Consider the following 27601-nt stretch of genomic DNA (forward strand, 5'->3'; position numbering starts at 1 on the left):
TGTGTGTGTGAGGCTTTTGGCCAATGTTGATTACCTTTATGCTAAGGCATCAGTTGATTCTACCTCGTAAATGGCACTGTATTCTCTATATATAGTGCACTTTTGACTAGGGCCTATAGTGCACTTTTGACTAGGGCCTATAGTACAACATATAGGGAATATTGTAATTTGGGAGGCAGGAGCCTGTGCTGTCTCCCTGGCTCGTCTATAACAACGAACACTGGAGCCAGTAGTAAGAGCTATGTGCTAAAGCTGCAGGGCTTATTGGAATGGCCTGATTATGACTGCGCTTTATCACCACAGGGGAGAATCTGGGTCGTTCAGACAGAGCAGCGCTGTCATAATTGTGTACATGAGGGCAGCACTTGACGGTCTTGAATCCAAAGTGCTCGTACCCTGTCCCCCCCCATGTCTTGTCTTTTGTTGTGGCTGGCAACGCGACATTCTTGGTCCGCAGCTCAAATTGACTCCCCCCGCGGCCTGTCGTGCCCCCCCCCCCCCCCCCCGCAGCCTGTCGGCCGCCCCCTTGCATCTGCATTCTTTGCTATTGAAAGGATGTTTTCCAGATAGTGTAATGATACCGTTGTCTCTCTGTCTCTGTAGGAGTTGAAGGATGTTCACCATAAGGATCAGATGGCGGCTGCCCGTGGTGTTCTCCAGAGGAACATCCCCATGCTCTACACCGCCTCCCGCGCCTGCCTTCAACACCCGGACGTGGCCGCATACAAGGTCTGTAATAGAACAGTGGGGGCATCCCAAATGGCACCTTGTTCCCTAATAGTGAACTGATGTTGACCAAAAGCCGTTTGTGCGCAATATCAAGGGAATAGGGTGCCATTTGGGACCTAATAATATTTGAAATGTAAGAAAAAAAGAGCTTATGATAATCATTTAACTTCAATAGCACATTACATACAGAATCTCGAAGCGCTTCAGAGACATCTTGTTGTTTTTGTGTTTTTATTATCTTTAGTTCCCCCGTAAATAACGTGAATTTAATTCCATTCTCCAGGCGAACCGTGACCTGATTTACAAGCAGCTTCAGCATGCAGTCTCAGGCATCTCTAATGCTGCCCAGGCTACCGCCTCGGATGATGCTGCCTTCAACCACCCTGCCGGCGGAGGAGAGCTGGCCTACGCTCTCAACAACTTTGATGTAAGTCTAGGAGGGATGGGGTTTGGAGAGGGAAGAGAGCTGGCCTACGCTCTCAACAACTTTGTAAGTCTAGGAAGCATGGGGTTTGGAGAGGGAGGAGAGCTGTCCTACGCTCTCAACAACTTCGATGTAAGTCTAGGGGGGATGGGGTTTGGAGGGGGAGGAGAGCTATGGGGGTCCTCTCCCCCTCCGAGCTATGGGGGCCCTCTCACCCTCCGAGCTATGGGGGGGCCCTCTCCCCCTCATATCTCCTTTCCTTGGTCTGCACTGATCTGATAACACTGGACTGCACTGCATAAACAAATGCAAAGTTTGTAAAGCAGGAAGACCTGATACCTCAATGATGTCAGCTTGGCCTCACCTCTTCCCCTGCTGCTGCGTTGAGAACTAAAACAGAACATCCCAAGTTGCACCCTATTCCCTACAAAGTGCACTACTTTTGACCCGAACCCATAAAGAATCACATAGGGCTGTGGTCAAAAGTAGTGCACTGTGATTCTTTATGGGTCCGGGTCAAAAGTAGTGCACTATGTAGGGACTAGGGTGCTACGTGGGAGTCAGGGAGGGAACAGGCCCTAGCCTGTGAGGTGATGTTCCCACTGTAGTGTCTGCAGGTCAGCGAGAGATGTGAGGGGATGTTGTCACCGTAGCAACCCAGCCCAAGTGGGGAAAAACAGGTTTTTCTCTCACCTCACTTTTCTATTTCTTAAAAAAACAAGTGTTTCTTTGTATCTATCTTTTGCCCCTTTCTTTCTCGCTCTCTGTTCTTAGGCTCCCTCTTTCTCTCCCCCTCTCTTTCTCGCTCTCTGTTCTTAGGCTCCCTCTTTCTCTCCCCCTCTCTTTCTCGCTCTCTGTTCTTAGGCTCCCTCTTTCTCCCCCCCCCCTTTTCTCGCTCTCTGTTCTTAGGCTCCCTCTTTCTCTCCCCCCCCCTTTTCTCGCTCTCTGTTCTTAGGCTCCCTCTTTCTCTCCCCCCCTTTCTCGCTCTCTGTTCTTAGGCTCCCTCTTTCTCTCCCCCTCTCTTTCTCGCTCACTGTTCTTAGGCTCCCTCTTTCTCTCCCCCTCTCTTTCTCGCTCACTGTTCTTAGGCTCCCTCTTTCTCTCCCCCTCTCTTTCTCGCTCTCTGTTCTTAGGCTCCCTCTTTCTCTCCCCCTCTCTTTCCCGCTCACTGTTCTTAGGCTCCCTCTTTCTCTCCCCCTCTCTTTCTCGCTCACTGTTCTTAGGCTCCCTCTTTCTCTCTCCCTCTCTTTCTTTCTCTCCCGTTTGTAAATATGGCTTTAAAGCTGTTGACATGTTATCCTGTGTGTTTGATTGAATTCAGTCCAGGAAGCCTTGTAATCCAGGATTGGATCAGATTAATGCTGCCTCTACTGCTGCTGACCCGAAAACCAACCTGTAAGATTTGATCTCGTTGTTTCAGATGGTGGCAAAATCCCGCATTGTTAATTTAGTCGTGAACAGTGTGCAAAGCCTCAACTTCAACCTTAACTTATTTTTTTTATTTTTTTTTGTCAATAGATTATTCAATATTTGAGATTTTAATCTAGTGGAGTTTGACTGTTGTCCTAAAATGTAGAGGAAACTGTTCTAGGTTCTGGTCTAAAGTAGTGCATTCTAAATGCAAGGGCACCATTTAGGACAGACTCATTTTCCTCTTATAGATATAGATGAGGACCACAATGGAAATAAGTCCCTGACTTTGTTATCCTCTGATTTTTACACCATGGCTTTTTCTTCTTCTTCTCAAGAGTGTATGTATGTATGTGTGTGTGTGTGTGTGTACAGGACTTCAATAAGCTGCTCCCAAACATTTTAAGTCCGCTTCAGGAAAATTGAGTCTATCATAGTTCATGTGGGATTCAATGACATTATGAAGGGCAGCTCTCAGAGCAGCTAAAGATGGATTTTTTAAAAAGAACTGATTGGGTCACTACACTAACAGAAGCTCCATAATCTGGCCCTCTGTCCTTCCTAAATCGTGGCATTGAACATTTTCAGTAGACTTGTAGCCTTTTCATAACTGGCTACCAGACTATTGCAGCTCTGTGGGTGAAACAATTATTGACAATTCTGATACCTTCTGGAAATAAAGCTCATATTATAAGGAGGAAGTGATCCAAACCAATCATTTGGGTTCCTGGATCCTTTCACGGCATTATAAGGCTGCGTTGAGACAGTGACTTATCAATGACCCAAGCACAGCTCAGTTAATCCCCACCATTGTGTCGCTGAGTTGTCATAATGCTTCAGCAAATGTGCATTATCCCAGGGGCGTTGGTAGACACAATGTAATCAACTTATTTCACGTCCCTCTGACTGACCCTGAATGCCTCTGCTGATCCTACAGCTATTGAATGCAGTAATCATGCGACCTATGAACAGGCGTACTACAAACTGAGGCGGTGTGCCCTAGTAAGAAGTCTGCCGCTCGGTACTAATATAAATAACTTGAGCATGTCAACCTCTGCTAAGCTTCCCAGTAAAGCAAGAAAAATAATCAAGCATCCCAGAAAAAGTGCTAAGAAAAAATAACCCACGTGTTTTTAACATTTTGAAGCTTAAGAAACAAGGTTCATGAAATCAATAATTAGCTTGTAACAGGTGACTTTCAAATTCGGACATCCTCTGAAACTCACTTAGATAATATACTTTTTGATACAGTGGTAGCGATACAGGGTTATAACATCTACATGAAAGACAGAAATGCCAAAGTTGGAGGTGTGTTGGTTTTATAATTCAGAACCACATTCCTGTAAAGTTTAGAGACGATCTAATGTTAAATACTGTTGAAGTAATATGGCTACAGGTTCATCTGCCTCAGCTAAAGCCCATTCTGGTGGGAAGCTGCTATAGACAGTCAGTATCTGGATAATGTTAAATAATGTTGAAGTAATATGGCTACAGGTTCATCTGCCTCTCCTAAAGCCCATTCTGGTGGGAAGCTGCTATAAACCAAGTGCTAACAGTCAGTATCTGGATAACATGTGTAAAATGCTTGATAATATATGTGATATCAACAGAGAAGTATATTTTCTGGTTGATTTTAAAATATTGACTGGCTTTCATCAAGCTGTCCGCTCCAAGAAAAAGCTTCAAACAGGTTACAGGCACTAGTTATCAGTGCCTGTAAAATCATCGACATGTATTGATCACACCATTAACTAACACTGTAGAAATGTGCTTTTTAAAGCAGTATCCGAATCCATTGGATGTAGTGATCACCGTATAGTAGCCATATGTAGGAAAACCAAGGTTCCAAAGGAGGAGCCTAATAATATAGTGTATAAAAGGTCAAACAAGAAGTGTCGTATTGATTCCAATGTTTATGATGTATAGAGTATTTGCTGGTCTCTGGTGTGTAATGAGGAGCAACCAGAATCTGCACTAAACATATTTTATGAAATTTCTTTCTCCAGTTACTAATAAGCATGCACCCATTTAAGAAAATCCCCGTGGAATGATGAGGAATTTTTAAAAAAAGGTTGAGGGGGATGAGGCCAAAGGCAAATAAGTCTGGCAGCCCAACTGGCAAAAAAGCTGCACATTTAAAGAGATCCTGTGACACAACTTCACTATGACACAAAGATAAATGACACGAAGAATGATAGTAAAAAGATTTGGCTCACCTTCAATTAAATTGAGTAAAAAGGCAAACTGCGTTCCATCATTCATTGAATCAGATGGCACATTCATCACAAAGCCCACTGATATTGCCAACTATTTAAAATCCTTTTTTGTTTTTCCATTGGCAAGATTAGCTAACATATCCATGACATGCCAGCAACAAACGCTGACACTGCACATCCAAGTTTATCTGACCAAATTATGAAAGACGAGCATTTTTTGAATTCCATTCAAATAAGTGTGGAAGAGGTAAAAAAAAAAAATGGATGGATAATTACTGCGGATAATAGCAGACGATATTCCTATTTTCCGTATCTTCTATTTAAACCTACTAGAAAGTGTGTGGGAAGCGAAAGTAATTCCCTACCGAAGAATAGTAAAGCCCTCTTTACTGGCTCAAATAACCAATCAACCTGTTACCAACCCTTAGTAAACCTCTGGGGAAAAAATGTATTTGACCAGATACAATGCTATTTTACAGTAAACAAATTGATATGATTTTTATTACAGTTGTATAGAAGGACATTCAACAAGCACGCACAGCACTTACACAAATGACTGATGATTGGCTGAGAGAAATTTATGCTAATATTGTGGGAGCTGTTTTGTTAGACTTCAGGCTCTTGACATTATTGATCATAGTATTTTTTATTTGACCTTTTTATTTAACTAGGCAAGTCAGTTAAGAACAAAATCTTATTTACAATGACGGAATAGGAACAGTTGGTTTTCTGCCTTGTTCAGGGGCAGAACGACAGATTTTTACCTTTGTTAGTTCAGGGATTCGATCGAGCAACCTTTGGGTTACCAGCCCAAAGTTCTATCCACCAACACTCTGTCATGCTGAAACAGGAAAGGTCCTTCCCCAAGCTGTTTACACAGTTGGAAGCACAGCATTGTCTACAATGTCATTATATGCTATAACGTTAACCTCTTTCAGCTAGGGGGCACTATTTTTATGTTTGGAAAAATAACGTTCCCAAAGTAAACGGCCAATTTCTCAGGACCAGATGCTAGAATATGCACATAATTGACAGATTAGGATAGAAAACACAAGTTTCCAAAACTGTCAAAATATTGTCTGTGAGTATAACAGAACTGATACTGCAGGTGAAACCTGAGGAAAATCAAACCACATCCTGGCTTCTATTTTGAAAGCACCATGTTCCATAGCCCGCCTTCGCTCCATTTAAAGGGATATTAACCGGATTCCTTTTCCTATCACTTCCTCAATGTGTCAACAGTCTTTAGACATAGTTTCAGGCTTTTATTTTGAAAAATGAGCTAGAAAGAGAACATCGTGTCAGGTGTTCGCATGAGTTTTGCTTGCACAACAGAGCTTGGGCAGCCATTGTCTCCCTCTCCTACTGAAAAAGAGACTGTGCCGGTTGATATATTATCAATTTATATATTTTAAAAACAACCTGATGATTGATTATAAAAAAACGTTTGACATGTTTCTGTGGACATTACGGATACTATTTGTAATTTTCGTCTGCGTTGTCGTGACCGCTCGAGCCTGTGAATTTCTGAACATAACGCGCCAAACAAACTGAGGTATTTTGGATATAAAAATAATCTTTATGGCACAAAAGGAACATTGTGTAACTGGGAGTCTCGTGAGTGCAAACATCCGAAGATCATCAAAGGTAAGCGATTAATTGTATTGCTTTTCTGATTTTCGTGACCAAGCTACTGTGATGCTAGGCGTTTTGTCTAGTCATGGATAAACTTACACAAACGCTTGGATTGCTTTCGCTGTAAAGCATAATTTCAAAATCTGACACGACAGGTGGATTAACAACAAGCTAAGCTGTGTTTTGCTGTGTTTCACTTGTGATTTCATGAATATAAATATTTTTTGTAATATCATTTGAATGTGTCGCTCTGCAATTCAGCGGTTGTTGATGACAATTATCCCGCAAATAGGATGGGTAGCGTTAAGATTTCCCTTCAAGGGGCCACAGTTGGCACTATGCATTCGGGCAGGTAGCGTTCTCCTGGCTTCCACTGAACCCAGATTTGTCCGTCGGACTCCCAGATGGTGAAGCGGTATTCATCATTCCATAGAACGCATTTCAGCTGCTCCAAAGTCCAATGGCAACGACCTTTACACCACTCCAGCCGACGCTTGGCGTTGCGCATGGTGATTTTAGGCGTGTGTGTGACTGCTCATGGAAACTCTTTTCATGAAACTCCTGACCCAGTTCTTGTGCTGACATTGACAACTTGCCAAAATGTATAGTTTTGTTTTAACAGGTAGCGTCCCACCTGGCCAACATCCAGTGAAATTGCTGAGCGTGAAATTCAAAAATACTACATTCAAATATTTAACATTTTTGAAAAAGTGCAATACATCAAAATAAAGCTCAACTTGTTAATCCAGCCGCCGTGTCAGATTTCAAAAAAGGCTTTACAGCAAAAGCAAGCCATGCGATTATCTGAGGACAGCGACCCTCATAAAAACACATAATCATATTTCAACCAGGCAGGTGCGACACAAGTCAGAAATAACGATATAAAAAATGCCTTTGATGATCATCTTCTGTTGGCACTCAAAGGTCCCAGTTAGATCACAAATTGTCCTTTTTGTTCGATAATGTCCTTTATATAAAAACTCTGTTTAGCTGGCGCGCTTCAATCTACCCATTTTCCCTCCATCAAAATGAATCCCAAACGTTACAAATAAAATTTTTCCAAACAGACAACATTTATAACCAAACATTAGGTAACCTAATACGCAAATGTGATTGTTTATTTAAGATGGAGAATCGTTATTGTATTTACCGGAGAAAAATACCAAAAGAACGTGCTTTCTTCCACGAGCTTGGAAACAATGTAGCCAAAATTGGAGCCACCTAGAAAAACTACAATTTCTGCGTCATTTTCCCAAAAACCAGCCTGAAACTCTTTTTCTAAAGACTGACATCTAGTGGAAGCCCTAGGAACCGCAATCTGGGAGGACTTGGCCTTTATAATTAAAGTAATAGCCATTTGAAAAATTGGTTGGTGTTTCGCCTGCCATATCAGTTCTGTTTTACAACATTAGTTTAACAGTTTTAGAAAGTGTTTTTCTATCCACAAACCAATTATATGCACATCCTAGCTTCTTGGCCTGAGTAACAGGCAGTTTACTTTGGGAACGCTTTTCATCCAGACGTCAAAATACTGCACCCTACCCAAGAGAAACAAGAAATTTGTGTAGTGGTTGAAAAACAAGTTTTTTAATAACTCCAACCTAAGTAAACTTCCGACTTCCAACTGTATGTATTTAGAGTAGGGCTTGGGTTCTGCATTATCATGAATTGTCATTACAACATTCTATGGCAGCTATGTTAGCTCCCCATTAGCATGACATGGCTGTAATATCACAACTGTTTGGGGTAGCTCATGTGTTTTTTTGTTTTTCATATGCTATACCTGGTGTACACTGTACAATTTAAAAAAAATGCTTACTTGCAATATATTTGCCAGGAAAAGAAGGCAATGTTTACTTTATTTTAAAGAAAGAAAGTCTCCAACAGGCCTCCTCTGGTGGCTAGCAGGCTGGTCAGTGGCAATACCACTCCATCAGGTCTTAACCTGACTCGTTGATTGATGGGTCATTCTCTGGTGTCTCTCAGCCTGCAGAGAAGACGAGGAGGAGGAGTGGGGGAGGGAGCTGGGAAGGAGGAGCAGAGGTGCTGTGGTTCTACTCAGTCAGAACGGCTCAGGAGAGGAAGTGCAGCTCCATAACACAGACAGATGGTGTGTGTGTGTGTGTGTGTGTGTGAAAGAGGAAGATACATGAAAGATGAAGAGGACACGTGAGATGAGAGCAGAAGCAGTGGGTTATTAGCATCATATCAACAACAGCACCACTGCAGATCTTGTACATCAGTAATTTCCTGGTGACCGTACAGTTTTTTTTCTTTTCTTATTTAATATCACAGCGTCTCTGCATTTCATTCCAGACGAGTTCCCTCTCTCTGGGCCAAGGTGCCTAATTTCAAGCACTGCCGAGGCAACTTTCAGGGAGTGAGTCATAGACTAACACGCACACCGAGAGAGAGAGAGCCTGTTGCCATGGCGACGTGGCACTCAAACGGAGGAGGTCAGACGTGTGGGGGGGGGGTGGCTAAGCTAATAAACCAGGAATTGTAACATCTGAATAGTTTGTTTTAACTGGTGCTAACGGAAGGGTTTTGTAACCGGTTATGATTTATTTCTCACTCTGCTCTTTTATTTCTCTTCTTTCTCTGGATCGACATAGAGGAACAGGCGTATCTCATGGCTTGTGCTAAGTAAAAACGATTTGCCCGAATTGAGAAAATGACTGGCCTGGGCCAAGATCACAGGAAAGCAAGTTAAAACCTGTTTGGGATAGGGGGCAGCATTTTCACATTCGGATGAATAGTGTGCCCAGAGTGAACTGCCTGCTACTCAGGCCCAGAAGCTAATATATGCATATTATAAGTAGATTTGGATAGAAAACACTCTGAAATTTCTAAAACTGTTTGAATGATGTTTGTGAGTATAACAAAACTCATATGGCAGGCGAAAACCTGAGAAAATAATCCAACCAGGAAGTGGGAAATCTGCGCTTTGTAGTTTTTCAACACATTGCCTTTCTAATATACAGTGTAAATGGGGTCATATTGCACTTCTAAGGCTTCCACTAGATGTCAACAGTCTTTAGAACCTTGTTTGAGGATTCTACTGTGAAGTGGGGGTGAATTAGAGCTGTTTCAACCAGAGGTCTGGCAGAAGGCCATGAGCTGATCACGCGCGTGGCAGTGAGAGGTAGCTGCGTTCCATTGCATTTCTAAAGACAAAGGAATTCTCCAGTTGGAACAACATTATTGAAGATTTATGTTAAAAACAGCCTAAAGATTGATTCAAGCCTGGACTTGCCCGCGCGTCGTGAGTTTGGATTTGTTTACTATACGCGCTAACCAAAGTACGAAGGAAAAGCAATGGCTGTCCAAACTCAGTTGCGCGAGCGAAACTCATGTTACCACTTGACGCGATGTTATCGTTCTGGGTCATTTGTCAAAATAAAAGCCTGAAACTATCAGTTCTGTTATACTCAGACAATATTTTGACAGTTTTTTGGAAACTTTTGAGTTTTCTATCCAATACTACTAATAATAATATGCATATATTAGCAACTGAGACTGAGGAGCAGGGCGTTTACAACGGGCACCTTTTCATCCAAGCTACTCAATACTGCCCCTGCAGCCATAAGAAGTTAAGCTGTAATTTGATGTATTGCACTTGTGAATGTATGTAAGTTTAAATATTTCTGAAAATATTTTTAGAATTTCGCGCTCTGCCTTTTCAGTGGATGTTGTCGAATTGATCTCGCTAAAGGGATCAAATCCCTAAGAAGTTTTAAGCGCGCAGAATTTCAATTGTTAGTGATTTTTATTTTGTTTGCAGTGGCCCGGTACCTTTTTTATATTATAGCCAGCCATGAAATCTAATTTAGACTTATTGTTTGGAAAACGAACATATAACCATCCCTGACTCAATGATGACGTGTAGCCTGTGTTCACCCCATTTTAAAATGTCATATTCCCCTCCAGAAATGAACCCAATATCATGTTGATGAAAAGCAATATCTTTTATCAGGCAGGTGTGCTGTTTTAGCATATGGCCACCTGTGGCCTGATGCAGCATCGCGGCTACACGGCTGAAGTGCGGTGGCCTGATGCAGCATCGCGGCTACACGGCTCAATCTCCATCTCAGTTGTTGATGTGATATAGCCTCTTTGTTACAGACTGTATTGGAAAATGACAAAGTTAAACATTTAAACTTGGCTGTGGGACAGTATTAACAATGCTATACGAGTCTCTGCACTAGAAACGTTACTTAACAAAAATATAATAATAATAATAATAACAATAAGTATGGACGTGTTAACTATACAGCCGGAGATGGGTGTTTACGCCATGTCCTTGGCCATCATACTCCACTGATTTCAAACCTCTGTCGTCCAGAAAGTGGAGAGCAACACTGATGTAGTTCTACTACGTAATATATTTTATTAAAAGCTGCGTTGGAAAGGATTAACTACACATACTGACCAGCTCATATTATAGACAGAAACGTGCTACATGGCAGACCAATCAGAACTCATCTCTTGGCATGTCCAGCCCACTCATTATCTCAAGCCAATCATGGCTATCGGGAAGATTACTGTTATTTTCAATGACTAAACCAGCTAGGCTCGTAATTTATCAATTGTATTCGTATCTACAGATGGTTGCTCTTTTCTGTGGCAAACCAACTAGGCTTGTAATTTAGCAATTTTATTAGTATTTACAGATATACGCTTACAAGTTTGTTAATATGTATTTCATGAAACGTGGCTTTAGCATAAATAGGCTGCTATTTATGGTATTTAAAGGCCTATATTGACATCTGCTGATGTAAAGTGCTTTATAAAGCATTTAATTTCCATTTAAAATTGATATATATTTTTATTTTATTTATTTTTATTTTTATAATGACTTGTTTTAGGAAACTAGGCGTATGTTGCGGGTCAGTACTTCACAGGAGAGGCGTTTGAACGTGAACTTTTTTTAGCTAGCTAGTTAACACAATCTGGTTGGTTAGCAACCTGCAGATTCATGCAAGCCAGTAATGTCATGATTTGGGATTATGGTTCATTGTTTACCTAGCTAGCTAGTCACGTCTTCACGAGAGATGCCACTATGCAAGTAAACATTTCAATAGAATGTCACTACGACAACTGTTGATAGCTAGTAAATTTGCTCTGGCTATTTCTGTCTTTCTACTCCGATTTCAGGTGCCAAAGCGCAGAATAACTGTTGAATTTACTAACGCCCAACACATGTTGAATATGGCCGGTGTCAGTAAACTTCTGCAAATAAGCTTAAATTGTTGCTAGCAGCGCAGTTGAAGTCGCTCGCTCTCTAACATATATAAACATTCTATCCAGCTCTGCTAGGGCGAGAAATTATCAGTGCCTTCAGAAGTCTCATTTCATCGGGGCATGGACTCTACAAAAAAAGCTTTAAAATCCTTCTTTAACCGGTCTCCTCTGGGTCACTCGGTGGTCGGGAGCCCCAGGGTCACTCGGTGGTCGGGAGCCCCAGGGTCACTCGGTGGTCGGGAGCCCCAGGGTCACTCGGTGGTCGGGAGCCCCAGGGTCACTCGGTGGTCGGGAGCCCCAGGGTCACTCGGTGGTCGGGAGCCCCAGGGTCACTCGGTGGTCGGGAGCCCCAGGGTCACTCGGTGGTCGGGAGCCCCAGGGTCACTCGGTGGTCGGGAGCCCCAGGGTCACTCGGTGGTCGGGAGCCCCAGGGTCACTCGGTGGTCGGGAGCCCCAGGGTCACTCGGTGGTCGGGAGCCCCAGGGTCACTCGGTGGTCGGGAGCCCCAGGGTCACTCGGTGGTCGGGAGCCCCAGGGTCACTCGGTGGTCGGGAGCCCCAGGGTCACTCGGTGGTCGGGAGCCCCAGGGTCACTCGGTGGTCGGGAGCCCCAGGGTCACTCGGTGGTCGGGAGCCCCAGGGTCACTCGGTGGTCGGGAGCCCCAGGGTCACTCGGTGGTCGGGAGCCCCAGGGTCACTCGGTGGTCGGGAGCCCCAGGGTCACTCGGTGGTCGGGAGCCCCAGGGTCACTCGGTGGTCGGGAGCCCCAGGGTCACTCGGTGGTCGGGAGCCCCAGGGTCACTCGGTGGTCGGGAGCCCCAGGGTCACTCGGTGGTCGGGGAGCCCCAGGGTCACTCGGTGGTCGGGAGCCCCAGGGTCACTCGGTGGTCGGGAGCCCTAGATTGCACCATATAAATAGTTCCACTTGTGACCTCCAGGATGGGACACTTGCATAGCAAGGTGGAAACTCAACCCATCCACCACAGTAGCTGTTTTGTTGTCGTCTTCTCCATGTCAGACAGATGTGACCTCTCTCTCTCTCTCGCTCTCGCTCTCGCTCTCTCTCTCGCTCGTTCTCTCCCCTGTACCTCTGGTCCTCACACTAAGATGGCAGCCTATTGCCTGAATAGGGCACTACTTTTGACCAGAGGCCTATGTGCCCTGGTCCAAAGGAGTGCACTACCTTGGGAGTAGGGTGCTATTTGGGATGTGGTCCAACTATATAGGTATTGGTCGTCTTGGTCTGTGAGGCTTCTGGGTCTTTGAAAAGATAGACAGTTTAGACGTCAAACTTCCCTTCAGGGTTCACAGAAGGTCTGTCCTCTCTCGCCCTCTTTCTGTCTCTTGCCCTCTTTCTGTCTCTCTAGCCCTCTCTCTGTCGCCCATCTCGTCTTTCTCGCTCTGTTTTCTAACTCTCGCTCTGTTTTCTAACTCAACAGAAGCAGATCATCGTGGACCCCCTGGCGTTTAGCGAGGAGCGTTTCCGCCCGTCTCTGGAGGAGCGCTTGGAGAGCATCATCAGTGGCGCCGCCCTCATGGCCGACTCTTCCTGTACCCGTGATGACCGGCGCGAGCGCATCGTGGCCGAGTGCAACTCTGTCCGTCAGGCTCTGCAGGACCTGCTGTCTGAGTACATGGGCAACGTAAGTGTCTTCTCTCCATTCTGATACTAACTCACTACATAGACAGGTAGAGGAGTCTCCTCTCGTTCTTCTTTCATCTTCTCGAGTCCCTCTACCTATCTCTCCCCTCGAGGCAATGTACCAGTAAACAAATTCACACAGTTGCTCTTTCACCTCTCCTCCATCTCTCAATTCAATATACTTTATTGGCTTGGGGAACATATGTTTACATTTCCAAAGCAAGTGAATGAGATCGTAAACAAAAATGAAATAAACAAACATTAAACTCACACAAGCTCTAAAGGAAAATACATTGTTATAACGATGTACAAAAGGGAAAATAAATTAACATAAATATTGGTTGTATTTACAACAACTGGTTGCCCTTGTGGCAAACAGGTCACAAATCTTGCTGTAGTGATGGCACACTGTGGTATTTCACCCAGTAGATGTGGGAGTTTATCAATATTGGGTTTGTTTTTTCGTATGCTTTGGATCTGTGTAATGTGAGGGAAATATGTGTCTCTAATATGGTCATACATTTGGCAGGAGGTTAGGAAGTGCAGCTCAGTTTCCACCTCATTTTGTGGGCAGTGTTGCACATAGCCTGTCTTCTCTTGAAAGCCATGTCTGCCTACGGCGGCCTTTCTCAATAGCCATGTCTGCCTACGGCGGCCTTTCTCAATAGCCATGTCTGCCTACGGCGGCCTTTCTCAATAGCAAGGCTATGCTCACTAAGTCTGTACATAGTCAAAGCGGTCAGGTATTCTGCCACTGTGTGCTCTCTGTTTAGGGCCAAATAGCATTCTAGTTCGCTCTGTTTCTTTTTTGTAAAATCTTTCCATTGTTTAAGTAATTGTTTTGTCTTCTCGTGATTTGGTTGGGTCTAATTGCTGTCCTGAGGCTCTGTGGGGTCTGTTTGTGAACAGAGCCCCAGGACCAGCTTGCTTAGGGGACTCTTCTCCAGGTTCACCTCTCTGTAGGTGATGGCTTTGTTATGGAAGGTTTGGGAATAGCTTCCTTTTTAGGTGGTTGTAGAATTTAACAGCTCTTCTGGATTTTGATAATTAGTGGGTATTGGCCTAATTCTGCTCTGCATGTATAACACCAAATAATGCATTGTAAACTGTCATGTTCAAAACATGTTGAGGGATCCCTAGTAAATACAAGTGCTGCACACCTACCTGATAGACAGGTGGGATGAAAAATGATTCTGATTCCATGGGTTATCTTTAAACGATCGCCACCAGTATTCTGGAACACAACCTTCCAGAACCCTTAGAGATTACCAGACATTCCTTTCTCAACTCTTCTACCCCTTAACCAGCCAAACACACAAGCCAGCATAAATGCACTAAACAATGTTAATATCAGAGACCATGTTTTTGTCTAAGAAAACACTAAATTAACCCAATCTAGGCTAGGACTAAAATGGTGTATTTATCATTCTGGAAGAATAATGGGGTCTATTGAATGATTAATAGATTTCAGGAGGCCAATTTATTGTGAGGCCAAGAATTTCTTGTTTGCTAATCGCTTGATAAATGCTTGTACATGTTTGTGTGACACTGGCCTGGGATGGGGAGGAGACCTGAGGAGACCTGAGAACATAGGGAGAGAGAAACATTGTGGCACCTGACCACACGACTGATCAGTAGTCCAGGTGTGACAAAAGTAGGACCTGCAGGACTTGCCTTGTTGGTAGTGTTGTTAAGAAGGTAGAAACTAGGGACTGTGGGACCTGCCTTGTTGATAGTGTTGTTAAGAAGGTAGAAACTAGGGCCTGTAGGACCTGCCTTGTTGATAGTGTTGTTAAGAAGGTAGAAACTGGGGACTGTGGGACCTGCCTTGTTGATAGTGTTGTTAAGAAGGTAGAAACTAGGACCTGCCTTGTTGATAGTGTTGTTAAGAAGGTAGAAACTAGGGCCTGTAGGACCTGCCTTGTTGATAGTGTTGTTAAGAAGGTAGAAACTGGGGACTGTGGGACCTGCCTTGTTGATAGTGTTGTTAAGAAGGTAGAAACTAGGACCTGCCTTGTTGATAGTGTTGTTAAGAAGGTAGAAACTAGGGCCTGTAGGACCTGCCTTGTTGATAGTGTTGTTAAGAAGGTAGAAACTAGGGCCTGTAGGACCTGCCTTGTTGATAGTGTTGTTAAGAAGGTAGAAACTAGAACCAGTAGGACCTGCCTTGTTGATAGTGCTGTTAAGAAGGTAGAAACTAGGGCCTGTAGGACCTGCCTTGTTGATAGTGTTGTTAAGAAGGTAGAAACTAGGGCCTGTAGGACCTGCCTTGTTGATAGTGTTGTTAAGAAGGTAGAAACTAGAACCAGTAGGACCTGCCTTTGTTGATGGTGTTGTTAAGAAGGTAGAAACTAGAACCAGTAGGACCTGCCTTGTTGATAGTGCTGTTAAGAAGGTAGAAACTAGGGCCTGTAGGACCTGCCTTGTTGATAGTGTTGTTAAGAAGGTAGAGCAGTGCTTTATAATGGACAGACTTCTCCCCATCTTATCTACTGTTGTATCAATATGTTTTGACCCATGACAGTTTACACTCTAGGGTTATTCCAACCTGTTTCAATGCTATAGCCTACAAAGAAAAACATTGTTATGCATTTGGGAGTGCATCACACTAGGCTGGCAGGAAAATAAGTGTTCAGCATTTTTGAACATTTCATTGTATTAATTCATTAGTCTATGAATTGAGTATGTAAGCTTTGACTTAGAATTAAATTAAACAAAATGCCTTAGGTTTGAATTCACTTTTAGAAACACAGGTTTTGCCATAGTCTATGGCTTCAGGCTCATGTGACGGTGTCTGGAGAGCAGGCCAGCAGCGGAGACGGCCCTCTCTGCACGGTGTCTGGAGAGCAGGCCCTCTCTGCACGGTGTCTGGAGAGCAGGCCCTCTCTGCACGGTGTCTGGAGAGCAGGCCCTCTCTGCACGGTGTCTGGAGAGCCACTGGGGATGCTAAAAACCCTTCGGGCCAATTTTGCCAGGCTGGGCAGGGATGCAGAGGTTTTATTTTATTGAAAGTAGGCCTTAAGGTTTTGTCAAAATGACCTCTCAAGGAGTTTATGTCAGGCCTATTGAAACCAGATCAATGGTAACCTAATAGATGACACACTTAGCTAGCTACCCACCTCGTTCCTTTCTGTTAGCATGATATACTACGTGCACATGCTATGTGTCTTTTCAGATTCCACAACGATTCTGTAGTTGTGAACACTAAATCGCTGCACTCAGTCTTGGTCCTCATCTTTGTAAATCACCTTGATTTTAGCAGCTGTATATTGGATCAGGTCCTTAATAAAAAATATATTTAGGGAACTCCCTCTTTATCAGCGGGCGGTCAAACTAGCCTAACGTGACGAGCTACATGATGACATGGGAACTCCCTCTTTATCAGCGGGCGGTCAAACTAGCCTAACGTGACGAGCTACATGATGACATGGGAACTCCCTCTTTATCAGCGGGCGGTCAAACTAGCCTAACGTGACGAGCTACATGATGACATGGGAACTCCCTCTTTATCAGCGGGCGGTCAAACTAGCCTAACGTGACGAGCTACATGATGACATGGGAACTCCCTCTTTATCAGCGGGCGGTCAAACTAGCCTAACGTGACGAGCTACATGATGACATGGGAACTCCCTCTTTATCAGCGGGCGGTCAAACTAGCCTAACGTGACGAGCTACATGATGACATGGGAACTCCCTCTTTATCAGCGGGCGGTCAAACTAGCCTAACGTGACGAGCTACATGATGACATGGGACGACACTGACCAGGTGAAAGATGACATGGGAACTCCCTCTTTATCAGCGGGCGGTCAAACTAGCCTAACGTGACGAGCTACATGATGACATGGGACGACACTGACCAGGTGAAAGATGACATGGGAACTCCCTCTTTATCAGCGGGCGGTCAAACTAGCCTAACGTGACGAGCTACATGATGACATGGGACGACACTGACCAGGTGAAAGATGACATGGGAACTCCCTCTTTATCAGCGGACGGTCAAACTAGCCTAACGTGACGAGCTACATGATGACATGGGACGACACTGACCAGGTGAAAGATGACATGGGAACTCCCTCTTTATCAGCGGGCGGTCAAACTAGCCTAACGTGACGAGCTACATGATGTATTTCAGTGCAGTGTCCCAACATCCTTAGGTAACGCTAGCCACAATGCCATCCCTGTGTTTTGTCAGTGAAGCTAGCTAGCAGGCTACGCCAGGCTAAAACCCAGCTGACTGATATCACTGGGCGACCGATATACACGGAGTATACAAAACATTAAGAACATGACAGGATGACACTGACCAGGTGAAAGATGACATGGGACGACACTGACCAGGTGAAAGATGACATGGGACGACACTGACCAGGTGAAAGATGACATGGGACGACACTGACCAGGTGAAAGATGACATGGGACGACACTGACCAGGTGAAAGATGACATGGGACGACACTGACCAGGTGAAAGATGACATGGGACGACACTGACCAGGTGAAAGATGACATGGGACGACACTGACCAGGTGAAAGATGACATGGGACGACACTGACCAGGTGAAAGATGACATGGGACGACACTGACCAGGTGAAAGATGACATGGGACGACACTGACCAGGTGAAAGATGACATGGGACGACACTGACCAGGTGAAAGATGACATGGGACGACACTGACCAGGTGAAAGATGACATGGGACGACACTGACCAGGTGAAAGATGACATGGGACGACACTGACCAGGTGAAAGATGACATGGGACGACACTGACCAGGTGAAAGATGACATGGGACGACACTGACCAGGTGAAAGATATGATCCCTTATTGATGTCACTTGTTAAATCCACGGCAATCAATGTAGATAAAGGGGAGGAGACATGTTAAATTAGTTAAAATTGTATTTTATTCCTTAAAACGTTCCTTAACACCGTTCAGAATGTGAATGGGCAAAACAAAAGATTGAAGTGCTTCTCCACCTGCATTGCTTGCTGTTTGGGGTTTTAGGCTGGGTTTCTGTACAGCACTTTGAGATATCAGCTGATGTACGAAGGGCTATATAAATAAATTTGATTTGATTTGAAGTGCCTTTTATTACCGAGGTATGGTGTTCCTAATGTTTAATATACTCAGTGTACTTGCACATATTTATTACAGGAGTAGTTGTCTACAACTTTATCACTGTCTATCTGATTACGTGTCTGCCCCATTTGCCCTGGCTTCATAATGAGTGTGTCAGACTATAAGACCTGTTGCGGTAAGAGACAAGGCACGCAAATGGATTTGGAATTTTTGAATATTGACAAGTGGCAGTTGATGGTGTGTGTGTGGTGTCAATATAAATTTAGGCTAAAACACTTGCAGGCTTGAGTGATCACTATCGAACACAACAGCAAGGGGCCACTCGATAAAGGGCTTAAAGACTACACAGCCACTGTGAAATCACTGTGAAGAGCCCTTTAGGGGCCAAGTGTATGGTTTTGAGATTCAGGTGATGTCTGTCAACCGCTCTGACACACTCTCTCTTAATCTGTTCTCTTTCCCTTTCTTTCTCCCTCCTCTCCTTCTCCGCCCTCTCCTTCTCCCCCCTCTCCTTCTCCCCCCTCTCCTTCTCCCCCCTCTCCTTCTCCTTCTCCCTCCTCTCCTTCTCCCTCCTCTCCTTCTCCCGCCTCTCCTTCTCCCGCCTCTCCTTCTCCCGCCTCTCCTTCTCCCGCCTCTCCTTCTCCCTCCTCTCCTTCTCCCGCCTCTCCTTCTCCCGCCTCTCCTTCTCCCGCCTTCTCCTTCTCCCGCCTCTCCTTTTCCCCCCTCTCCTTTTCCCGCCTCTCCTTCTCCCTCCTCTCCTTCTCCCTCCTCTCCTTTTCCCGCCTCTCCTTCTCCCGCCTCTCCTTCTCCCGCCTCTCCTTCTCCCGCCTCTCCTTCTCCCGCCTCTCCTTCTCCCGCCTCTCCTTCTCCCGCCTCTCCTTCTCCCGCCTCTCCTTCTCCCGCCTCTCCTTCTCCCGCCTCTCCTTCTCCCGCCTCTCCTTCTCCCGCCTCTCCTTCTCCCGCCTCTCCTTCTCCCGCCTCTCCTTCTCTCTCCTCTCCTTCTCCCCCCTCTCCTCTCCTTCTCTCTCCTCTCCTCTCCTTCTCTCTCCTCTCCTCTCCTTCTCTCTCTCCTCTCCTCTCCTTCTCTCTCCTCTCCTCTCCTTCTCTCTCTCCTCTCCTCTCCTCTCCTTCTCCCTCCTCTCCTCTCCTCTCCTTCTCCCCCCTCTCCTCTCCTTCTCCCTCCTCTCCTCTCCTTCTCCCCCCTCTCCTCTCCTTCTCCCTCCTCCCTGTAATTGAACAGTGGAATGTGTTTTTCCTCCTATGCTGCGGCAATAATGTCTTATTTCATATCAGCTATCTACCATCTTTGTTCTATTTTTCTGGTGTTTGTTGCTGCTTGGGCTTTTGGACGGTTTTGGTTCAGATCTTAAATAAGCATGTTTGGGATGCTCTGGATCGCCGTGTACGACAGTGTGTTCCAGTTGGTGCCCATATCCAAATGGTCACACCAGATACTGACTGGTTTTCTAATCCATTCCCCTATTTATTTATTTTTTTGACGGTGTTTGTGACCAACACATACGGCTCTGTATTCCCAGTCATGTGAAATCCATAGATTAGGGCCTAATGAATTTATTTACATTGACTGATTTCCATATATGAAATGTAATTCAGTAAAATCTTAGAAATTTTTGAATGTTACTTTTCCATTTTTGTTTAGTCTGTGTGTAAAAGAAATTCTGGTTTTAGTCATTTAAGTTTACACTGAAAAGCGTTTCTCCAACCCAACAATGAATTGAAATGTTTTTACACTGTTTGGACTAAGGCAACCCGAGAGAGAAAATAAACTCAAGGGCAGAAAATCCTTGTTTTTACAAAAAGGCCTTTGATAACAGTCCTCCTTTCGCTGTTACAAATTACGTTGGATGTCTAGTGTCTCCTCTCCGCTCCAACCAGACGGTCACGTCTTCTCCTCTCCTCTCCTCTCTGCTCCAACCAGAGTATCACTTCTCCTCTCCTCTCTGCTCCAACCAGAGTATCACGTCTCCTCTCCTCTCTGCTCCAACCAGAGTATCACGTCTCCTCTCCTCTCTGCTCCAACCAGAGTATCACATCTCCTCTCCTCTCTGCTCCAACCAGAGTATCACGTCTCCTCTCCTCTCTGCTCCAACCAGAGTATCACGTCTCCTCTCCTCTCTGCTCCAACCAGAGTATCACGTCTCCTCTCCTCTCTGCTCCAACCAGAGTATCACGTCTCCTCTCCTCTCTGCTCCAACCAGAGTATCACGTCTTGGACACATTGATGGTTTGAATCCTCTTAACTTCCTTAAAGAAATCAGCCAATCTCACTTAGGGATATTGAAGTTTGTTTTTATGGTCGCCTTTACACCTGCTGCAGTCACTGTGTAGTGTAGCCTGATGTTTGGCTGGAGTATACGTCACTCAGTCCTGAGTCTGGCTCTGTATCCACAGCCACAGTTAGCCACCGTCCTCCTATGGGTCTGGCTCTACAGCCATCCAGACAGTTAGCCACCGTCCTCCTATGGGTCTGGCTCTACAGCCATCCAGACAGTTAGCCACCGTCCTCCTATGGGTCTGGCTCTACAGCCATCCAGACAGTTAGCCACCGTCCTCCTATGGGTCTGGCTCTACAGCCATCCAGACAGTTAGCCATCGTCCTCCTATGGGTCTGGCTCTACAGCCATCCAGACAGTTAGCCACCGTCCTCCTATGGGTCTGGCTCTACAGCCATCCAGACAGTTAGCCACCGTCCTCCTATGGGTCTGGCTCTACAGCCATCCAGACAGTTAGCCACCGTCCTCCTATGGGTCTGGCTCTACAGCCATCCAGACAGTTAGCCACCGTCCTCCTATGGGTCTGGCTCTACAGCCATCCAGACAGTTAGCCACCGTCCTCCTATGGGTCTGGCTCTACAGCCATCCAGACAGTTAGCCACCGTCCTCCTATGGGTCTGGCTCTACAGCCATCCAGACAGTTAGCCACCGTCCTCCTATGGGTCTGGCTCTACAGCCATCCAGACAGTTAGCCACCGTCCTCCTATGGGTCTGGCTCTACAGCCATCCAGACAGTTAGCCACCGTCCTCCTATGGGTCTGGCTCTACAGCCATCCAGACAGTTAGCCACCGTCCTCCTATGGGTCTGGCTCTACAGCCATCCAGACAGTTAGCCACCGTCCTCCTATGGGTCTGGCTCTACAGCCATCCAGACAGTTAGCCACCGTCCTCCTATGGGTCTGGCTCTACAGCCATCCAGACAGTTAGCCACCGTCCTCCTATGGGTCTGGCTCTACAGCCATCCAGACAGTTAGCCACCGTCCTCCTATGGGTCTGGCTCTACAGCCATCCAGACAGTTAGCCACCGTCCTCCTATGGGTCTGGCTCTACAGCCATCCAGACAGTTAGCCACCGTCCTCCTATGGGTCTGGCTCTACAGCCATCCAGACAGTTAGCCACCGTCCTCCTATGGGTCTGGCTCTACAGCCATCCAGACAGTTAGCCACCGTCCTCCTATGGGTCTGGCTCTACAGCCATCCAGACAGTTAGCCACCGTCCTCCTATGGGTCTGGCTCTACAGCCATCCAGACAGTTAGCCACCGTCCTCCTATGGGTCTGGCTCTACAGCCATCCAGACAGTTAGCCACCGTCCTCCTATGGGTCTGGCTCTACAGCCATCCAGACAGTTAGCCACCGTCCTCCTATGGGTCTGGCTCTACAGCCATCCAGACAGTTAGCCACCGTCCTCCTATGGGTCTGGCTCTACAGCCATCCAGACAGTTAGCCACCGTCCTCCTATGGGTCTGGCTCTACAGCCATCCAGACAGTTAGCCACCGTCCTCCTATGGGGTCTGGCTCTACAGCCATCCAGACAGTTAGCCACCGTCCTCCTATGGGTCTGGCTCTACAGCCATCCAGACAGTTAGCCACCGTCCTCCTATGGGTCTGGCTCTACAGCCATCCAGACAGTTAGCCACCGTCCTCCTATGGGTCTGGCTCTACAGCCATCCAGACAGTTAGCCACCGTCCTCCTATGGGTCTGGCTCTACAGCCATCCAGACAGTTAGCCACCGTCCTCCTATGGGTCTGGCTCTACAGCCATCCAGACAGTTAGCCACCGTCCTCCTATGGGTCTGGCTCTACAGCCATCCAGACAGTTAGCCACCGTCCTCCTATGGGTCTGGCTCTACAGCCATCCAGACAGTTAGCCACCGTCCTCCTATGGGTCTGGCTCTACAGCCATCCAGACAGTTAGCCACCGTCCTCCTATGGGTCTGGCTCTACAGCCATCCAGACAGTTAGCCACCGTCCTCCTATGGGTCTGGCTCTACAGCCATCCAGACAGTTAGCCACCGTCCTCCTATGGGTCTGGCTCTACAGCCATCCAGACAGTTAGCCACCGTCCTCCTATGGGTCTGGCTCTACAGCCATCCAGACAGTTAGCCACCGTCCTCCTATGGGTCTGGCTCTACAGCCATCCAGACAGTTAGCCACCGTCCTCCTATGGGTCTGGCTCTACAGCCATCCAGACAGTTAGCCACCGTCCTCCTATGGGTCTGGCTCTACAGCCATCCAGACAGTTAGCCACCGTCCTCCTATGGGTCTGGCTCTACAGCCATCCAGACAGTTAGCCACCGTCCTCCTATGGGTCTGGCTCTACAGCCATCCAGACAGTTAGCCACCGTCCTCCTATGGGTCTGGCTCTACAGCCATCCAGACAGTTAGCCACCGTCCTCCTATGGGTCTGGCTCTACAGCCATCCAGACAGTTAGCCACCGTCCTCCTATGGGTCTGGCTCTACAGCCATCCAGACAGTTAGCCACCGTCCTCCTATGGGTCTGGCTCTACAGCCATCCAGACAGTTAGCCACCGTCCTCCTATGGGTCTGGCTCTACAGCCATCCAGACAGTTAGCCACCGTCCTCCTATGGGTCTGGCTCTACAGCCATCCAGACAGTTAGCCACCGTCCTCCTATGGGTCTGGCTCTACAGCCATCCAGACAGTTAGCCACCGTCCTCCTATGGGTCTGGCTCTACAGCCATCCAGACAGTTAGCCACCGTCCTCCTATGGGTCTGGCTCTACAGCCATCCAGACAGTTAGCCACCGTCCTCCTATGGGTCTGGCTCTACAGCCATCCAGACAGTTAGCCACCGTCCTCCTATGGGTCTGGCTCTACAGCCATCCAGACAGTTAGCCACCGTCCTCCTATGGGTCTGGCTCTACAGCCATCCAGACAGTTAGCCACCGTCCTCCTATGGGTCTGGCTCTACAGCCATCCAGACAGTTAGCCACCGTCCTCCTATGGGTCTGGCTCTACAGCCATCCAGACAGTTAGCCACCGTCCTCCTATGGGTCTGGCTCTACAGCCATCCAGACAGTTAGCCACCGTCCTCCTATGGGTCTGGCTCTACAGCCATCCAGACAGTTAGCCACCGTCCTCCTATGGGTCTGGCTCTACAGCCATCCAGACAGTTAGCCACCGTCCTCCTATGGGTCTGGCTCTACAGCCATCCAGACAGTTAGCCACCGTCCTCCTATGGGTCTGGCTCTACAGCCATCCAGACAGTTAGCCACCGTCCTCCTATGGGTCTGGCTCTACAGCCATCCAGACAGTTAGCCACCGTCCTCCTATGGGTCTGGCTCTACAGCCATCCAGACAGTTAGCCACCGTCCTCCTATGGGTCTGGCTCTACAGCCATCCAGACAGTTAGCCACCGTCCTCCTATGGGTCTGGCTCTACAGCCATCCAGACAGTTAGCCACCGTCCTCCTATGGGTCTGGCTCTACAGCCATCCAGACAGTTAGCCACCGTCCTCCTATGGGTCTGGCTCTACAGCCATCCAGACAGTTAGCCACCGTCCTCCTATGGGTCTGGCTCTACAGCCATCCAGACAGTTAGCCACCGTCCTCCTATGGGTCTGGCTCTACAGCCATCCAGACAGTTAGCCACCGTCCTCCTATGGGTCTGGCTCTACAGCCATCCAGACAGTTAGCCACCGTCCTCCTATGGGTCTGGCTCTACAGCCATCCAGACAGTTAGCCACCGTCCTCCTATGGGTCTGGCTCTACAGCCATCCAGACAGTTAGCCACCGTCCTCCTATGGGTCTGGCTCTACAGCCATCCAGACAGTTAGCCACCGTCCTCCTATGGGTCTGGCTCTACAGCCATCCAGACAGTTAGCCACCGTCCTCCTATGGGTCTGGCTCTACAGCCATCCAGACAGTTAGCCACCGTCCTCCTATGGGTCTGGCTCTACAGCCATCCAGACAGTTAGCCACCGTCCTCCTATGGGTCTGGCTCTACAGCCATCCAGACAGTTAGCCACCGTCCTCCTATGGGTCTGGCTCTACAGCCATCCAGACAGTTAGCCACCGTCCTCCTATGGGTCTGGCTCTACAGCCATCCAGACAGTTAGCCACCGTCCTCCTATGGGTCTGGCTCTACAGCCATCCAGACAGTTAGCCACCGTCCTCCTATGGGTCTGGCTCTACAGCCATCCAGACAGTTAGCCACCGTCCTCCTATGGGTCTGGCTCTACAGCCATCCAGACAGTTAGCCACCGTCCTCCTATGGGTCTGGCTCTACAGCCATCCAGACAGTTAGCCACCGTCCTCCTATGGGTCTGGCTCTACAGCCATCCAGACAGTTAGCCACCGTCCTCCTATGGGTCTGGCTCTACAGCCATCCAGACAGTTAGCCACCGTCCTCCTATGGGTCTGGCTCTACAGCCATCCAGACAGTCAGCCACCGTCCTCCTATGGGTCTGGCTCTACAGCCATCCAGACAGTCAGCCACCGTCCTCCTATGGGTCTGGCTCTACAGCCATCCAGACAGTCAGCCACCGTCCTCCTATGGGTCTGGCTCTACAGCCATCCAGACAGTCAGCCACCGTCCTCCTATGGGTCTGGCTCTACAGCCATCCAGACAGTCAGCCACCGTCCTCCTATGGGTCTGGCTCTACAGCCATCCAGACAGTCAGCCACCGTCCTCCTATGGGTCTGGCTCTACAGCCATCCAGACAGTCAGCCACCGTCCTCCTATGGGTCTGGCTCTACAGCCATCCAGACAGTCAGCCACCGTCCTCCTATGGGTCTGGCTCTACAGCCATCCAGACAGTCAGCCACCGTCCTCCTATGGGTCTGGCTCTACAGCCATCCAGACAGTCAGCCACCGTCCTCCTATGGGTCTGGCTCTACAGCCATCCAGACAGTCAGCCACCGTCCTCCTATGGGTCTGGCTCTACAGCCATCCAGACAGTCAGCCACCGTCCTCCTATGGGTCTGGCTCTACAGCCATCCAGACAGTCAGCCACCGTCCTCCTATGGGTCTGGCTCTACAGCCATCCAGACAGTCAGCCACCGTCCTCCTATGGGTCTGGCTCTACAGCCATCCAGACAGTCAGCCACCGTCCTCCTATGGGTCTGGCTCTACAGCCATCCAGACAGTCAGCCACCGTCCTCCTATGGGTCTGGCTCTACAGCCATCCAGACAGTCAGCCACCGTCCTCCTATGGGTCTGGCTCTACAGCCATCCAGACAGTCAGCCACCGTCCTCCTATGGGTCTGGCTCTACAGCCATCCAGACAGTCAGCCACCGTCCTCCTATGGGTCTGGCTCTACAGCCATCCAGACAGTCAGCCACCGTCCTCCTATGGGTCTGGCTCTACAGCCATCCAGACAGTCAGCCACCGTCCTCCTATGGGTCTGGCTCTACAGCCATCCAGACAGTCAGCCACCGTCCTCCTATGGGTCTGGCTCTACAGCCATCCAGACAGTCAGCCACCGTCCTCCTATGGGTCTGGCTCTACAGCCATCCAGACAGTCAGCCACCGTCCTCCTATGGGTCTGGCTCTACAGCCATCCAGACAGTCAGCCACCGTCCTCCTATGGGTCTGGCTCTACAGCCATCCAGACAGTCAGCCACCGTCCTCCTATGGGTCTGGCTCTACAGCCATCCAGACAGTCAGCCACCGTCCTCCTATGGGGTCTGGCTCTACAGCCATCCAGACAGTCAGCCACCGTCCTCCTATGGGTCTGGCTCTACAGCCATCCAGACAGTCAGCCACCGTCCTCCTATGGGTCTGGCTCTACAGCCATCCAGACAGTCAGCCACCGTCCTCCTATGGGTCTGGCTCTACAGCCATCCAGACAGTCAGCCACCGTCCTCCTATGGGTCTGGCTCTACAGCCATCCAGACAGTCAGCCACCGTCCTCCTATGGGTCGGCTCTACAGCCTCCAGACAGTCAGCACCGGTCTGGCTCTACAGCCATCCAGACAGTCAGCCACCGTCCTCCTATGGGTCTGGCTCTACAGCCATCCAGACAGTCAGCCACCGTCCTCCTATGGGTCTGGCTCTACAGCCATCCAGACAGTCAGCCACCGTCCTCCTATGGGTCTGGCTCTACAGCCATCCAGACAGTTAGCCACCGTCCTCCTATGGGTCTGGCTCTACAGCCATCCAGACAGTTAGCCAACCCCCCCCCGTCTCCCCCGTCTCCCGTTCCTTAGTGCTAGCTACTGTCACTGGATCACCATTCAACTGATGCCATAATCAAGACAGAAATATATGATGGATAAAGATGACAAAGGTAGCAAGAGAATGAAGACTAGGTCAATGGGCTCAATAGATATTACCCTTCACCAGGCTCGAATGATTGAATCAATGTGAGCTGAGTGATGTGTGATAGCTACGTATTACCTTTTATTTTTAAGTCGTGCTCCTGAATTGTCCTCGTGTCTGTAATGGGAGCAGGGAATTGGCCCCGGCCGTAGCTCAGCCTATCACTTACTTGACCGTCTCACCAGGGAGGACGGAAAGGAACCTAAGGGGTTCCCCTCTTCATATCTGCCCTTCAGTCTCATCTTATGCCCTTCTCCCTGTCCATCATACATGACCGTGGTTGAGTCCTACACAGCGCCATGCTCCCTTTATAGAGGACTACTTTTGACTTTAGCCTGTATGGGAGTAGGGTTCTATTTGGGACACAGCCTATGATCGCATGGTACATGCTAATCTGATTGGACAGTGGCAATTACCTGTTCTGTGGCGCAGCTCAGATTGTATCCTGAATGAATGATGCCAAACCATATGTAACTTGAAGGTGTCTTGTTGACATTCCTTCTCTATACAGACATGTCTTTCCCTGTCTCCCTACGTCTGTCACTGTGTTGCTCAGGCAGCGACGCAGGGCTCTGACACATTATTTCAGGGCCATAGTCACCCAATCCAAAGCAACGACTCTGACTCCTTTTTCAAAACAACTTTTC

The 27601-nt window shown here is 47.7% G+C and overlaps 1 protein-coding gene across 3 annotated transcripts in view; it reads left to right on the forward strand.

Annotated features, from left to right (window-relative positions):
* Positions 1-27601, forward strand: part of ctnna1 (catenin (cadherin-associated protein), alpha 1) — a 227594-nt gene that overhangs the window by 46694 nt on the left and 153299 nt on the right. For all 3 annotated transcript variants that reach the window (XM_031789509.1, XM_031789508.1, XM_031789510.1), the window contains exons 6-8: positions 604-729; positions 1013-1156; positions 13097-13300. In XM_031789509.1, coding sequence (XP_031645369.1) covers positions 604-729; positions 1013-1156; positions 13097-13300 — 474 coding nt within the window. The remainder of the gene's footprint in view (positions 1-603; positions 730-1012; positions 1157-13096; positions 13301-27601) is intronic.

The sequence above is a fragment of the Oncorhynchus kisutch genome, linkage group LG15 (assembly GCF_002021735.2).
Source record: "Oncorhynchus kisutch isolate 150728-3 linkage group LG15, Okis_V2, whole genome shotgun sequence".
Taxonomy (NCBI): domain Eukaryota; kingdom Metazoa; phylum Chordata; class Actinopteri; order Salmoniformes; family Salmonidae; genus Oncorhynchus; species Oncorhynchus kisutch.